Source organism: Heliangelus exortis, chromosome 3 (genome assembly GCF_036169615.1).
Source record: "Heliangelus exortis chromosome 3, bHelExo1.hap1, whole genome shotgun sequence".
Lineage (NCBI taxonomy): Eukaryota > Metazoa > Chordata > Aves > Apodiformes > Trochilidae > Heliangelus > Heliangelus exortis.
In genome coordinates, this window is record NC_092424.1 from 12,316,340 (window position 1) to 12,330,160 (window position 13,821).

At 35.6% G+C, this 13,821-nt stretch overlaps 1 protein-coding gene across 4 annotated transcripts in view; it reads left to right on the top strand.

Moving 5' to 3' along the window:
- TTC27 (tetratricopeptide repeat domain 27) overlaps window positions 1–13,821 on the top strand; it is a 105,131-nt gene that overhangs the window by 77,673 nt on the left and 13,637 nt on the right. For all 4 annotated transcript variants that reach the window (XM_071739211.1, XM_071739208.1, XM_071739209.1 and 1 more), the window contains 4 exons: window positions 1,098–1,325; window positions 8,016–8,114; window positions 9,183–9,235; window positions 13,031–13,196. In XM_071739211.1, the coding sequence (XP_071595312.1) occupies window positions 1,098–1,325; window positions 8,016–8,114; window positions 9,183–9,235; window positions 13,031–13,196 (546 nt within the window). The remainder of the gene's footprint in view (window positions 1–1,097; window positions 1,326–8,015; window positions 8,115–9,182; window positions 9,236–13,030; window positions 13,197–13,821) is intronic.

Sequence of the window (13,821 nt, forward strand, 5' to 3'; positions counted from 1 at the left end):
CCATCCAGTCTGCTGTAGACCATTCTGTGAAAAGCAGTGTTGTAATAGCTACACCTGTTCCAGTCAGCAAAGGCTACATAGCTTCAATTTTTTTCTTGTTAGGTAACAAGAACTCAGCTTTCCTTTTAGATAAACTAGCTATGATAGAAGAATGATGTTACCATGGCAGACCAATTCTGTGGCAGACTTTGTTGGATCTTTTTGGTTCAGATGGTTCAAATACATCTTTTCTAATAGAAAAATTATACTAAGCTGAATTATGTATGTTACATTTTTGCAGCAGGGGACTGAAGTAAGAGTTTGGTCTGAAGAATGGTGATCTGTACAGTATATTTATCTTTTCATAAAGCCACAGAAAGAAGACTATCTCTTGTTTAAGAAAGAAACAATAATTTAATTGTTAAAGCAAGATAGTGACCCTGAGATAAAGAGCTTTTGAAAATTTATTACGGCCCATAATAGATGTCTGTGAGACACAGCTTATGTCTTCTTTTCCATAATGGGGCATATATATATACTGAACGTATTTTATCTCAGACATTTAGATCTAAATTTAGAGCTTCTGCATATTATGTAGAAGAGTAGCATTTCCCAAAACGAGTATGGAAGTGAATGTGTCTTCAGACACAATACAATGGAAATAACTATTTTCAGAAAAGAGCAATTAGAAAAAAGGAAATTATAGTCGTTTCAAAGGCACTTACTAGGCTATATAAAAACTACAGATCTGATGGACAGGACTATGATTTGTTCTTAGGACAGAATATACACCTAAGATATAAAATAAGTAGCTAGCAGCTTCTTGTTTTCCTGGGTACCTTTTTCCTTGGTGTGTAAAAATCTGAAGTCACCACGTTATGGTGATGTTGAAGTGTATTTTAAAAAAGTGTGGAACTAAAGTCTCTCTAGACTTTATCTTTCATGCTGTGTTGGATCAAGAGACTCTTTCCATACTATCCCTACCTACTTCTTCTCCTTCAATTAATGACTGCAAGGTGCTAAAGCAGTATTTATTCAGGTAGGTGATTAACTGAAAATAAATTCCCTCATTATGTATTGATTTTTCTTTTCTTTTTTTTTTTTTTTTTTCTTCACAGGCAGAAGAAATACTTAGGCGGGAGTTAGAGAAAAAGGAAACACCAGGATTATATTGTTTGCTTGGTGATGTTCTTAAAGACCACCAGTATTATGACAAGGCCTGGGAGCTCTCCAGGCACCGCAGCGCCCGTGCCCAGCGTTCCAAAGGCCTCCTCCATCTCCGCAACCGGGAATTCAGGGAATGTGTAGAGTGCTTTGAACGTTCAGTGCAGATCAACCCTATGCAGGTTGGGAAATGTTAAACCTATGGTTTTATTTTAGTTGATGTGCTCACTGTTGAATGATCGCACACGTTTTTCAAAGGCAATTCTATGCACAATTTTCAAAGTAACAACATATTACTATTTTTAGCAAATTTTTCACCAAGTACTTGGAAGCCTGGCTAAAACCAGTAGCACAATGAAATGAAGATATGGTTTTGCATTCAGATCCTTGAATGCAGCTAGCTCTTTGCCTGTACTGCTCTTCTATTTCAAAGAAATCAAGCTATGGAAAATTATTCATTATCATCAAATAAATCATGAACAAGTGTAAAGCAGAACAGCTACAAAAATGGTGTACAGATTTTAGTGAAATCCTTTTGCCTTGTCCGCTGGCTTTAAGTTAAAAGCTCTGTATTTCAGAGAATTATTTTTCATGTGTTTTAGTCTGTCCTGCTGTGGAGTCACTGAGAAGCATTGTGTTACACTTGTGCTGAAAATAGCTTTTGCTACAGTAATGCATCAAACCTGAAACCAGTCAAAAGAATTCTCTTGATGAAGCTGGCTATTTTGATAGATCCCATGTAAGGTGTTCTTCAGTGCTGGTAATCTTGTTTCAGTTTCTCAGCCAGTAGATTGCATCCTAATATAAAATCTATCCTAGGAAAGGTCTTGAAAATTTGTAGCTTTGTAGTAATTTATGGATATATATTGTGTTCTTCATAGCCATCTCCAGGTACATGCAAAATAGGCTATTCATCTGTCATCCATGAACTTCCAAAGAATACTGCTGAAGCTACTGTTTTGAGTTCCACAAAACTAGCTGGACTTCTGCTTTAGGAAAAAATTAAAGACCTCTAGCCATTCAGAGCATTTATCCTGAAGCTTTTTTTGTATTTCAATGTCATACATTATTCCAGTGAATATAGGGTCCTATTCCTATCCAAGTGAATGCCAGATTACTTATAAACACCTTTAGAATGGAAAGCAAAATGAAGAAAAATTCTTTCCGTGTGTTTCATGTCTGTTATTCACTCAGGAAATGCCAACAAAATACATACTACATACTACCTCAGAAATCAAGAGGACTCCCAGATAATATGGAACTACAGAATATGGCTTATAGGGCTCAAAACTGAGAAGTCATCTTCTGAGATTCTTTTTTTTTTAATTTTGTGACCTATTCTGAAAGGAACCTTCCAATAAGGCAGTCCAAGAAAAAATAGGCCAGACAATATAGGAAAGCAAACATTTCCTCATCTTGTTGCTCAGGAATCTTTATTTAAGACTCATGAATCGTTCCAAACAAATAGATGGAACAAATGAATAGTGTAGGTTGACATGTCAGTGTCTTCTAAAGTCTACCTGTGATTCTGTCACAATAGAAATTAATTGTTTCCTATTCCTATTATTTCCTGTTCTTGTGGATGGAGAGCACAGAGTAAGGTGGTTCTAGATGCAAGGATTTCAGAACAAGGCAGATGTTTATTAATGATTTGTTGTCAGAATTATGGATAATTTATCAGTAAACAAGGACTCCCTATTAGAAAGAAATTTTTTTTCCTGTCATTTGTGGTTGTCAGAAACCTTTTTAGAGGGAGAGATTTTTAGACTGCAGCAAGTGATTCCTCAAAGTATCGAACAGATAAAACCATTCTCTGTCCACTTTCCTTTAATCTTAGGTCTGTTCTTTGACCAGCTCACCAAATTTGGTTCAGGTCTCTTTGCAGTATGAGCCAACCACCACACTAGGCTTTGGAGGATCCACAAAGGATTGAAAGTTCAAATATACCTGTGACTCATCTTCATTAGCACCACTGCTCACAGAATTACTTGTTCTACTATATGTCTACTGGATGTCAGATGCATTTTTCTCTCACTTCCACTGTGGGTATCTTGCAAGGCTGGACTGAGACAATCCAGAAATCAAAGAGCTCATGGAGTCAGTTCTCCAGTGGGGAAAGTTTGTGGAACAATACTTATGGCTTGTTAAGTTTGTTAGTTCTTGTCCTGAACAGGATATAGTTCTCTATATCCAGTTGTTTCACATTTAAATTTTCCAAAAGTGTTCATAGCACCTTTTTTATGCCCACAACATTCTCTACCATGTCACAGTCTGCAAAGGAATAATCCTGTTTTTTGCTAGACTATTTGGTTCATAACTTCTCAGATTAATTTCCCCGGGCGTGAAGCAAGACAAGTGATTTCTCTTCAATATGGGAAAATAGTCACACATTAAAAGTCAGCTTGCTGTCAACTACATCTGGAAAGTAAAGTCTTGCAATTAGAGCTGCCTTCTCAGCAATTCAGCTTCTCATTCATCTTCTAATAGTAAAAGTAACTTTAACCAGAGCTGAGCTAGTCTCTCATTTTAAATTTTGATAAAAGTCCCTATACTTACTTAACACTATAGTATGTTCTGTCACCTTGTTACATTCAAAAGAAATTGAATTACAATAATAAATTATGTCAGTTATTAAAAAGCTAGTCAGTGAGGATTTGACTCCACTAGAGCTCTTTAAAGTTTATTATAATTACTAACTCCAGAGTCTAGTTTTGCTCTAGAGAATATAGATTATTTCTAAACTAACACTGCTGTATTCCTAACAGTATTTCACTAAAGAGTATACTGGAGTTTGTGTTAACGATATGCAACTAAGTAGAAATTGCTTTAAAAATGCAAAAAAGTTTCTTCAGATACATTTAGGGGTTTTTTTCATTTTTGGGGGTTTGTTGTTGTTTCTGTAAGTATTCAGCTATATTGTAACTATTTAAACTTTCTTAAAGTCTTTCACAATCATTTAAACTTCTTGAAGTCTCGCCTGTCATACCTGGCAGGTTTTAACGAAGATTCCCAGGCCTAAATTATCTTCCTCTGGTGGTCACTCTCTGTGGTTTTTAAAATTAAAAAATTTCTAACTCACTTTCATGTGTTTTTCAAGTCAATAGCAACATTTGAAACTCTAGCCAGTTCACTTTTTTTTTTGTTTACAAAAAAGCAAGTTCAACAACCTTTGACAAAAGTGTTGAACTTTGGATGAAGATTGTATTTCAGTATCTCTCAGTCAGTCACTGTCCTCAGAGCAGTTCTTACATCAGCCAGTGAGATCAGCAGATTTTGTACCCTTCCCAATAAAAAGGGAATTCTTATCATTCTGTCCACAAAAAATGGCTAAAGTCCATTCTTAAATTGTATCCTGAATGTATTATCAAAGAGTCATTGTACTACTTGTATTGTGGAAAAAAATTAATGGTCCTTTTCCAGATGTCTAAGGGATGATGAAATACCATTTCATTGCTGTAGTAGATGAAGGCAATGAACCTTGGCTTTTATTTGGGTTTTTTTTTTACACAGCTACCATGTTTTTTTCATTTAACCTATCGGACTTGTTCTCCTTGAGCTTTATCATTTGTCTGGAACACCTGTTTTTAAAATATGCCTTCTTAATACTTTATTTTGTTTCTGATACAATTTTCCAGTCTTTTTAGAGACTTTCTGAATGGCAATATGCAGTTGTTTCAAGTCTTGAAATGCCTTGTCTTGAAATGGTTCAGGTTTTCTCCAGACCCTTATTCTTTCAGCTACCCCTTTTAGCTTTTTACATAACTTTTTCATTTAAGTAGTTCCTAAATTTAGCATCTTCCATATTAAATTAGTTGCCTTTGTTCTTGAAGGACTGGTGAGTACAGATACATTACCAAGTATCTTTTGTGGGGTAACATTTTGAGCCTGATTATTCATACTAATCAAGATCAAGCTAAGTAATGTCCTCTGACTAGGTTCTTCCCAGCTTTCTCTACCATGTCCCATTCTCACTTTTCCAGTCAGTTGAAACCATCATACATAGCTACTTCTATCCAAAATATCATGTCGTATCATTAAGAGAAGAAAATTATTTATCATTTTTGCAGTCACTATGGTATTTACAAGATCCCTGCTCATACAGCTTTTCTCCACAGAAGTAAAGAATCATTTTACTTTCTCCTCATGCTATAATTTTTCCTTGAGAAAGGAGCTGACTAGCTTAAACATTGCTAAGCCAGTTCATGAGAGTTGTAGCTGTTCACCATCAGCCTCAAAAATTACAACGGTGGAAATTTTAGTCAAATTAGATACTGGCAGCACAAGCTCAGAAGTGAGTGCTGCTGCTTCATGTTAGAATCATAAAAAATTGTTTTTCCCTCACCCTTTACAGAAGCATTATTTAACCTGTATCCTAATCTCTAGACTCGGAGCTAGCCTTCAATTTCATACTTGATTGGTCCTGTCTCTACTCCCCGCTTTTCATGTCCAGAAGTTATTGATATAGAAAGAAAAGAAAGGGGATTTAATGAGATATCTGCCATGTGGAAGTGCTGGAGGTCTGTAAACTTGATGGTTAAAAGAGGCTTAAAAAATGAGATTTAGTGAATGTTTATTTCCTATTAATTATACTCTGAGATATGGAAAACACTGGGGTTTTTTTTCTCCTGTGCAGTTTCTTCTTTGAATAATGAGTTTAAAGGCTTATGGAAAGTGACAGGCTAACAATGCTGAAGAGTAGATTTTTGTATTTTCCCAGGTCAGATATAATTAGCAATTTTGTCTTCACATATTCATCCATATTCTCTTGAGGATGAGCCATCCGATGTACATCCCCCAAATGCAAAGGGTATCTTTATTGCTAAGCTTGTTCAGTTCCTTTCTTGGTATCACAAGGCCTGCTCACCACAGTGCCAGATCTGACATGGATTCATGTCATACATTTGTATTCTGGGATCTAAGTTTTGGAGCATATTAACCATGAAGTTTATAGCAGATAAGTCAGGAGTAAGTATCTTGTTACTGATTTTTATGGTGGGTCTCAGAGACAGAAAAATGAGTCTGATCTGGAGAGAACTGCAAAAATACCTGTTACAGAATTTACAATTAATCTGTAGAGGCAGAAGCTCCTTACATACGACAGCTTTATCCTCTGTAAAATGATTTGCAAATGTTTCTTAAGGTATTGTTTTTGTGTTTAAGTAGCCATTATAGTTTCCTACAAAGAGCCTGAGTTATTAAAATTTCTTGCTTCAGAACTAGTACCCAAAACACAAGAGGTTAAAAACATTAACCAGACATTGTGGAATTAGTATGTTGTTCAATATAAATTAGAGTTAATTTAACTTGGTTTTCCATCTTCATCTTCCCAACCTTTTTTGCAGTAGGCAATACTGCCTGGAATGATTTTATAGCACATTATAAAATGTTCTGTTTAATTTAAACTTCATACATTTAAAAGGCATAATGTTGTCAGAAAATGCTCTGTTCATGTACTTGGGATTTGATACTTTCCTGAATTACAAAGCTTTACAAAAAAGGTGGTACTACTTAACTTGCAGCTCTTTGAGAATTAGCCATGTGGCAAATCAAGAACTTGTTGTTGAAGAGCCATGAAAATACATATTTAATTTGATGTAATTTGTGCCTGTATCTGGTACTATTTAGAATAGAATAGATTACTTCAGTTGTAAGATACCTACAGGGATCATCTGAACTGTCTGAGCAATTCAGAGCTGATCTAAAGCTAAAGCAAGTTAATAAGTGCATCATCCTAATGCTTCTTAAACACTGACAGGATTGGAGCATAAATCACTGCTCTAGGAAGCCTGTTGCAGTGTTAGACCACCCTTTTGGTAAAGAAATGCTTCTTAATTTTCTGCCTAAACCTTTTCTGGCACAACTCAGAACCATTCCCATGCATCCCAGCACTGTACAGAAAGCTCAGTGTGAGTCAGCAGTGCCAGGGCATCCAAGAGGGCAAACCACATCATGGAGTGCACCAAACACAGTATAAGCAGCTGATGAAAAGAGGTTGCACCCTACTCTTTTCAGCATTGATGCAGCTTCTCATTGAATGCTCGTGTGCAATTTAAGGAGGGAGAGGAGGCACTTGGGCACGTTCAGAGGAGGGCAACAAAGCTGGTGAACAGGCTGGAAGGAGAGTCCTATGGGGAGCAGCTAAGGACTTTAAACTTGTCTTGTTTGGAGAAAAGAAAGCTGAGGGGTGACCTTATGGCTCTCTGCAGCTTCCTGAGGAGGGGAATGGAGAGGGAGTCAATTTGTGGTTGAATCTGTGTGGTTGAGAGGGAGATTTGATTGTAACAACTATAGACTTACAATGCAAGATTTTTGAATGGGTGAAGTTCTGTTCTCTATGCAAGGCACTATTGAAGTACATTTCTACATGTAAACATTGCATTAGAAACTAAAGAAGACATACTCTGACAAGTAGAAAGAGCTACAATTTTGAAGGGTTCATGTTCAGTCATTAGAAATGTTTCTTGCAAAATGTGATTTCCTTGAAATATTTGTCCTAATATTTACCATTTGAACTAATTGTAATACTATAAAGTGAATCTGGATTTCTCCCAAAGTAAAGCAAAATATGCATGCTTCTAGATAGCTACCAGTTTCTTCTCTGAATTAAGATGAATTAAGATGCATTGTTAAAGAGCACTTCACATACAGTTATGTAGTCTTTATATAGTGAAAACCTTCGTTTATCCACACTTATGAAAACTTTGAACCTGAAGTTTTCCTATATTCTGCATACTGAATATGATTTATTCCAATACAATACTGTTATGATACCTGAAAACCAGTTAAAATCAATGAGTGGTGTGTTTTTGAGCATCCAAGTAAAATTGGCTCTTTTGTACATATAAATGTAATAATCCATTTTTTCTCTCCAGTTAGGTGTATGGTTTTCCTTGGGCTGTGCATACCTTGCTTTAGAAGGCTACGAAGGTGCTGCCAAAGCATTTCAGCGCTGTGTGACACTGGAACCAGATGTATGTACTTTCCAACAAGCTATTCAGATGGCTTATCTAAAAGAAATAAGAATGTTTTCATTATAAGCAAGCAAAGCAAGAATGAAAAACTTGTTTAAACCTTAGCTCTTTGAATAAAATTAACTCATGCGTGAAGGATATATTTTTGTCATGAGGCATCATCAATATACTTAACTTCATCCAAGTATGTGTGTATGAATGATAAAATTTTTTTGAGCAGAAATTCCTCTATGCTTGCATACATTGCTAAAACAGAAAAGAGAATGAGTAGACTGAGTAGACTGAAAAGAGAGATAAAACAAAATATTTAAAATATTTAGTCCTCAAAGTAATCAAATTCTCCTGAAAAAAAGTCAAATAAGTAGTTGTATGACAGGTAAGCTATCTAGTTCATGAGCACAGGGGGAATGGAGCTTTTTAGCCAGCTTTTCAGGATGCACAGGCAAGCATGGGTATGAAATTGCTGTTTGAGTGTGACTGCACTGAGTTGGCATGGAAGTGTCAGCTGCATTAGGTCTCAGGAGTGCTCTGGCAATACTTTGGTCAAGAGGCCTGACTGGCAGTATGTTGCTCACTTGGAGCTAACGCTACCTGCTTGAAATAAGCTGTTATTCATTGCTTTCTCTTGGGGAAGACTGAGAGAGGTGACAAGGTAATCTTTCTCTTAGCTAATAAAAATTAATAAAATTTTTCTTAAATTCTTATTAATTAAAAAAAATACTTAGCAAAATATGCACAACCCAGTTAGAACCAGAAGAGGATGCCTGCTTATAGTTTAAACTGAAGGCAAGAGCTGCCTTAGTGTATTCCAGCCAGAGGGCTCTTCATTAATATATATATATATATATATATATATATATATACAGGATTGTTGCTGTAATCAGTAATTTTTTTTTTAAATATATTTTTTCTATTTCAATGTAATAGTTTTACTGCCTTGTAGAAAATACGTTAGTATGTGTGACTAGCAAAATCAATGATATTTCACAGTACTTTCACTTACATATTTTTATCAAGTACACATAATATATGTGACTAATTTTGTGGGGACTTCTCTTATCATTACAGAATGCTGAGGCCTGGAACAATTTATCAACTGCTTACATCAGATTAAAACAGAAGTAAGTACTTAAAAAGGATTAAAGAATAGTGCTTCCATAATAAATAATTAGAATTCCCTTTGATGTTTTTTTTATGTTTACCTGACATTTTGTAGTTCTTATCCCTTCAGTTCCCTGGCTGGATCATTTAGTTTTGCAGGAAATAGAGTTTCATAACCTTTATAAAATTAGCAACCTCTCACTCCACACATTTTTCTTCTAAAGGGTATTTATGATGTAATAATTACAACCAGTGGAAAACATTAATATTAAAGCTGCAAACTAATTTGACTATGAAGTTAAAATATATGTCCATTTTGAGCAAACTGTACATTCTGACCTATGTCAATTGACCTATGTCAATTCATACTGTATTATTCTCATTCCCTTAGGAGACCTAAGGGAAAAACATGCAGGGTTTTTTAATGTTACAAAAAGCAGATGTAGATCTGCACACATAGTAGCTCACTTCTTCCTTTTCCCCCAGATTAACTATTAGCTCTGACCTGAATGAACTGCATTTTGCATTTTGTGTTTCGACTCAATGTAATAAATGCTACTTGTAGACACAGAATACCTGAAAGAACTTAATATTTAAGAAGAATTTTCACATTATAACTTGCACCAAAGAAGAAATAAAAGAATAAGATAAACTTTTCAAAACTTTACTCAAAATTTGTGTCTCAGATCTGGCAACTATAAGAGAAAAAAATAGTAAATTTACATAAAAGGATTAATTGACAAACATAAGAAGGAAATGTTGGAAGTAATGTCATAAATTAATTCAAGAGGTGGTTTGATGTGTTAATGGGAACAGGAAGGAGGAGAAAATGAACATAAGAACAACAACTCAAGACTAAAATCTAATAGGAAACAAGAGCTTGTTTTAACTTGTAAGTAGTTCCTTTCATCTTCAGCAGTGCCTTGAGAATGCCCAATTTATTGTCTTAGGCTGCATGTGATGGATTGCTCCTTCTACCTGGAGTTCATAAGGGTATGTCAGATGCTCAGTGTACTGGCTTATGCTTGTTTCATACAAGTGTCCTTAAAATAATTTTTTTGTCTGTTCATCTGTTACAAGGCTGAGAAACAACTGAGTGATTAGTTTCACTGTATTGATTTAATTTTGTTAGCCTTGTGATTTAAAATGATAAATATATACATAACTTGTGACCTGGTTGATACTGCATCAAAAGCAATAAAAGAGTATATGTTTCTGAGCTTTTTTTCCCAACAATCACATGGGAGTGGAATATCTGCACAGTAAATCTGAACACAGTATTACATGCTGATAGATAGTTGTGGCCTGTATTTGCTGTGGAATAGTAACTTCTTTTGATTATTTGTGTAGCCTGTTATGGATCAAGACTGTGTGGGAGTTACTTTAAGCCACTCTCAACACAGAGGATACCTGTAGTAGTGCACTTCAATATGATTTATTTTGGGGATGGCGAGCAAGCAGTAGTGGAATTTTTTAAGCCTGCTATCCAAAGAAAATTGTAGAGGGAGGATTTTTAAAAAGGAAAACAAAAATAAGAAATTTACTTGTTTTCTTTTGCTCTCAGCAAAATCAAGCGTTACTCCCACCAGGCTCTTTAATCAGTCCCACTCACGGATTGTGCATTTGAGTAAAGCTTAGCAGACTCTCATGCAGCAGGCAACTATAAAATATGTAAGTTTTTGAAAAATGTATGCAGATAACTTGCTAACACAAATTAAAGGGGTTTTCTTGGTTTTTGGGTTTGTTTTATTTTTAAGAGTCCACACGTTTTGTGCATTCTGAATTTCCTTCTGAAAAATTAGAATTGTGATGAAAACAGGCTATACTCTTCAGTTTACCAGAAAAACATCTCTGGGTTCCAGGAGGCCTTTGAAATCTAGATCATGTTTCTCAGAACAAACTGGGACTGCACCTCTGTTCTTTGGGTGAGAGATTCTTGGTTTCTGAGGCAGGATGATGCACTGGTACTGTTTCCACTTTTAATACAAATTGCTTTACCTGTTGCCCTGGTTAAGAATACTTCATCATTATATGATGTATTAAATACACAAGAAATTTATTTTGAGAACCTAGAGGACTTTATTAGCATAGCAAGAGTGATGACTTGAGAAATGCAATTTCCATCCCTTCCCTCTTGTCTACATTTCACAGTTCCATCTGTCGTCCTGGTAACTTAAACTTTTTTGAGAGGATGGTGGAGATCATACAGGCTAATCCTATAGATGTTGAATAGCAGTTTTAGAAACAGTTTCTCAAAGTGACTGGGGTAAATCAGTCAGCCAGAGTATCTTCCAGCCTGCCAGGCTGCGTGCCAGAGCCTAGCTTCCATTTTAGCAAAGTCCAGAGGAAGGAGCAGGTCTCTGTTTTCTAATATAATTTATCAAAACCAAGATCTGAAATTCCTCACTAAGATGATTAACAGTGGAGCAGACCCAAGTGTTAGTGCATTTACTTGGCATCATGTGTATCAGTATATCAGAAGAGAGAGAAAAAGGGGAGTGTACCTGGGAAGATGCTGCTTGTGGACAACTGCCATATTTATGCCAAATGACCTGTTTCCCTTCAATAATTTTTCTCTCTCAGTCAGCTGTCTTAGTGTGTAGTCGATAAATCTTGTGATACTCTGGGCTTAGATGGGCAGTTATTTACATTTTACCCTGACACTGCCATTCCAGACTTCTAATGGCCTGATCCACTGTGATCTTCAGATGATCTTTATTAGGAAGACATACATTGTCATGCCTCCCCAGATAAGTTCTATTCTAATCTGAAAACTGTTTCAAGTTTTCATTTAAAATTTTTGGTTTTTATACATGCCATGACTGTCCAGCTGAGAGTAAGATTAAGTCTCTTGAAGTCCTAAGAATCATATAATCTGATTCTCTAGCAAATCCTTTTTTAAATTTCAAATTTACTGAAACTTTGGGTAGTACTTTTAAAGCTTTAAATAGTAGGCACCCAGACCTTACTAACATGCTTCAGATCCTATTAAGACTTCTTAATCCTTCTGCACCTTCTCTGGCACCATTTGTTGCATGTTGTGCAGAAGGTCATACCTCTGTAAAGTGTAGGGCAGCTACGTTATCCCTAATAGTGTTTGGGGCCACTCTGGTGTGTTTGCATTGAGCAGCACAGCATCAGGGAACAGTGTCAGCAGAGCTTCCAGCTGACATAAGAAAAAATAGCTGAAACTGATGGGCTTCTGTGCAATGAGTATGCACATTTACCACATGCAAATGTTTAAAATAAATCACAAAAAGCTGTTATTGTTAAGTAATCTTCCTTTGTGTGATGAAATGAGTTGGTATCATTCTGCATCTGCCATGAACTCAGTGATTTTTAATTTTCAATGTTACAACTGTAGCATGAGTAAAATTTTCTCATGGTTCCCGTTGAAAATTCAGAAAAGAAAATACTGACATTTATAATGAATTTTGGTCAAAATGTAATTGAGAGCTAACACATAAATTCCCTGGTTCAGAATGTACAGAGGGTACTGTAGAGTTAACTGATAAAAGAGTTGGCAAGAGAGATTAAAAGAGCAACCTGATCTGCTAGGAGGTGTCCCTCTCCATGCATGCGGGTTTGTACTAGATCATCTTTAATGTTCCTTCCAACCCAAACCATTCTATGAGTTATGAATATTGTAAACTATAAACAATAACTTTCACATTACACTGTTTTCTAAACCTGTTTTTTTTTTAAAGCATCAGCTTTTAGTTGATACAAGGCCAAGTGTTTTTTAATGCCGTAATCTTCTGTATTAAATCTTTAATATAGAATCTTCATTTCTATTCTTTTTTATTATTGATTAGAATCAAAGCATTTCGGACCCTCCAAGAAGCCCTTAAGTGCAACTATGAGCACTGGCAAATATGGGAGAACTATCTTCTCACAAGTACAGATGTTGGAGAGTTTTCAGAAGCAATTAAAGCTTATCACCGGCTCATGGACTTAAGAGAAAAGTACAAGGATACACAGGTGGGGAAGTTTTCATGTTACGTTGTTCCATATTTTCATTAATTTTTCTTGTGAGATAGAGAGATTCCTGCTGATACGGTATCAGTAATGATAGTATACATACCAGTGAAGTTATGCAGGCAAGCCATTTAATTTTTTGAGATCTGGATTTAAGATTGAGTATTTAAAATGAAAATGTACAGAAAGGAAAACCACTATATCCAGGTTGCCTCAAACTTTGTGGAAGGACAAATACGAGCCTTGCAGTTTTAGGATTTATTCTTAAATAAAACACAATGTGTAATCCCGTCTTTCTGTACTGTTCTTGTAAGTTTTAGCGTAGGAAATAATATAAATAATATAAAGTTTAAAGAAAAGTAAGCTTTTCCCATGTGTTTGAAAATTCCACAAATCAGCCACTTTGAAAGTGAATTAGTTTTCATAGATTGAATGCATTACAGTCAGAATATTGATTCTTAATTGAAACAAACAATAGAGGAGGTATTTTTCTCACCTTTCACTGTAGTTCAGTTAACTTCTCTGTAAATGTATGCTCTGGACAAAATCCAGAGAGCCCATTTTAACAGCTTCAGTTGGGATGTTACCTTGCCTAAAACCGGGTCCTGATCCAAGCAGAGCTCTGTAC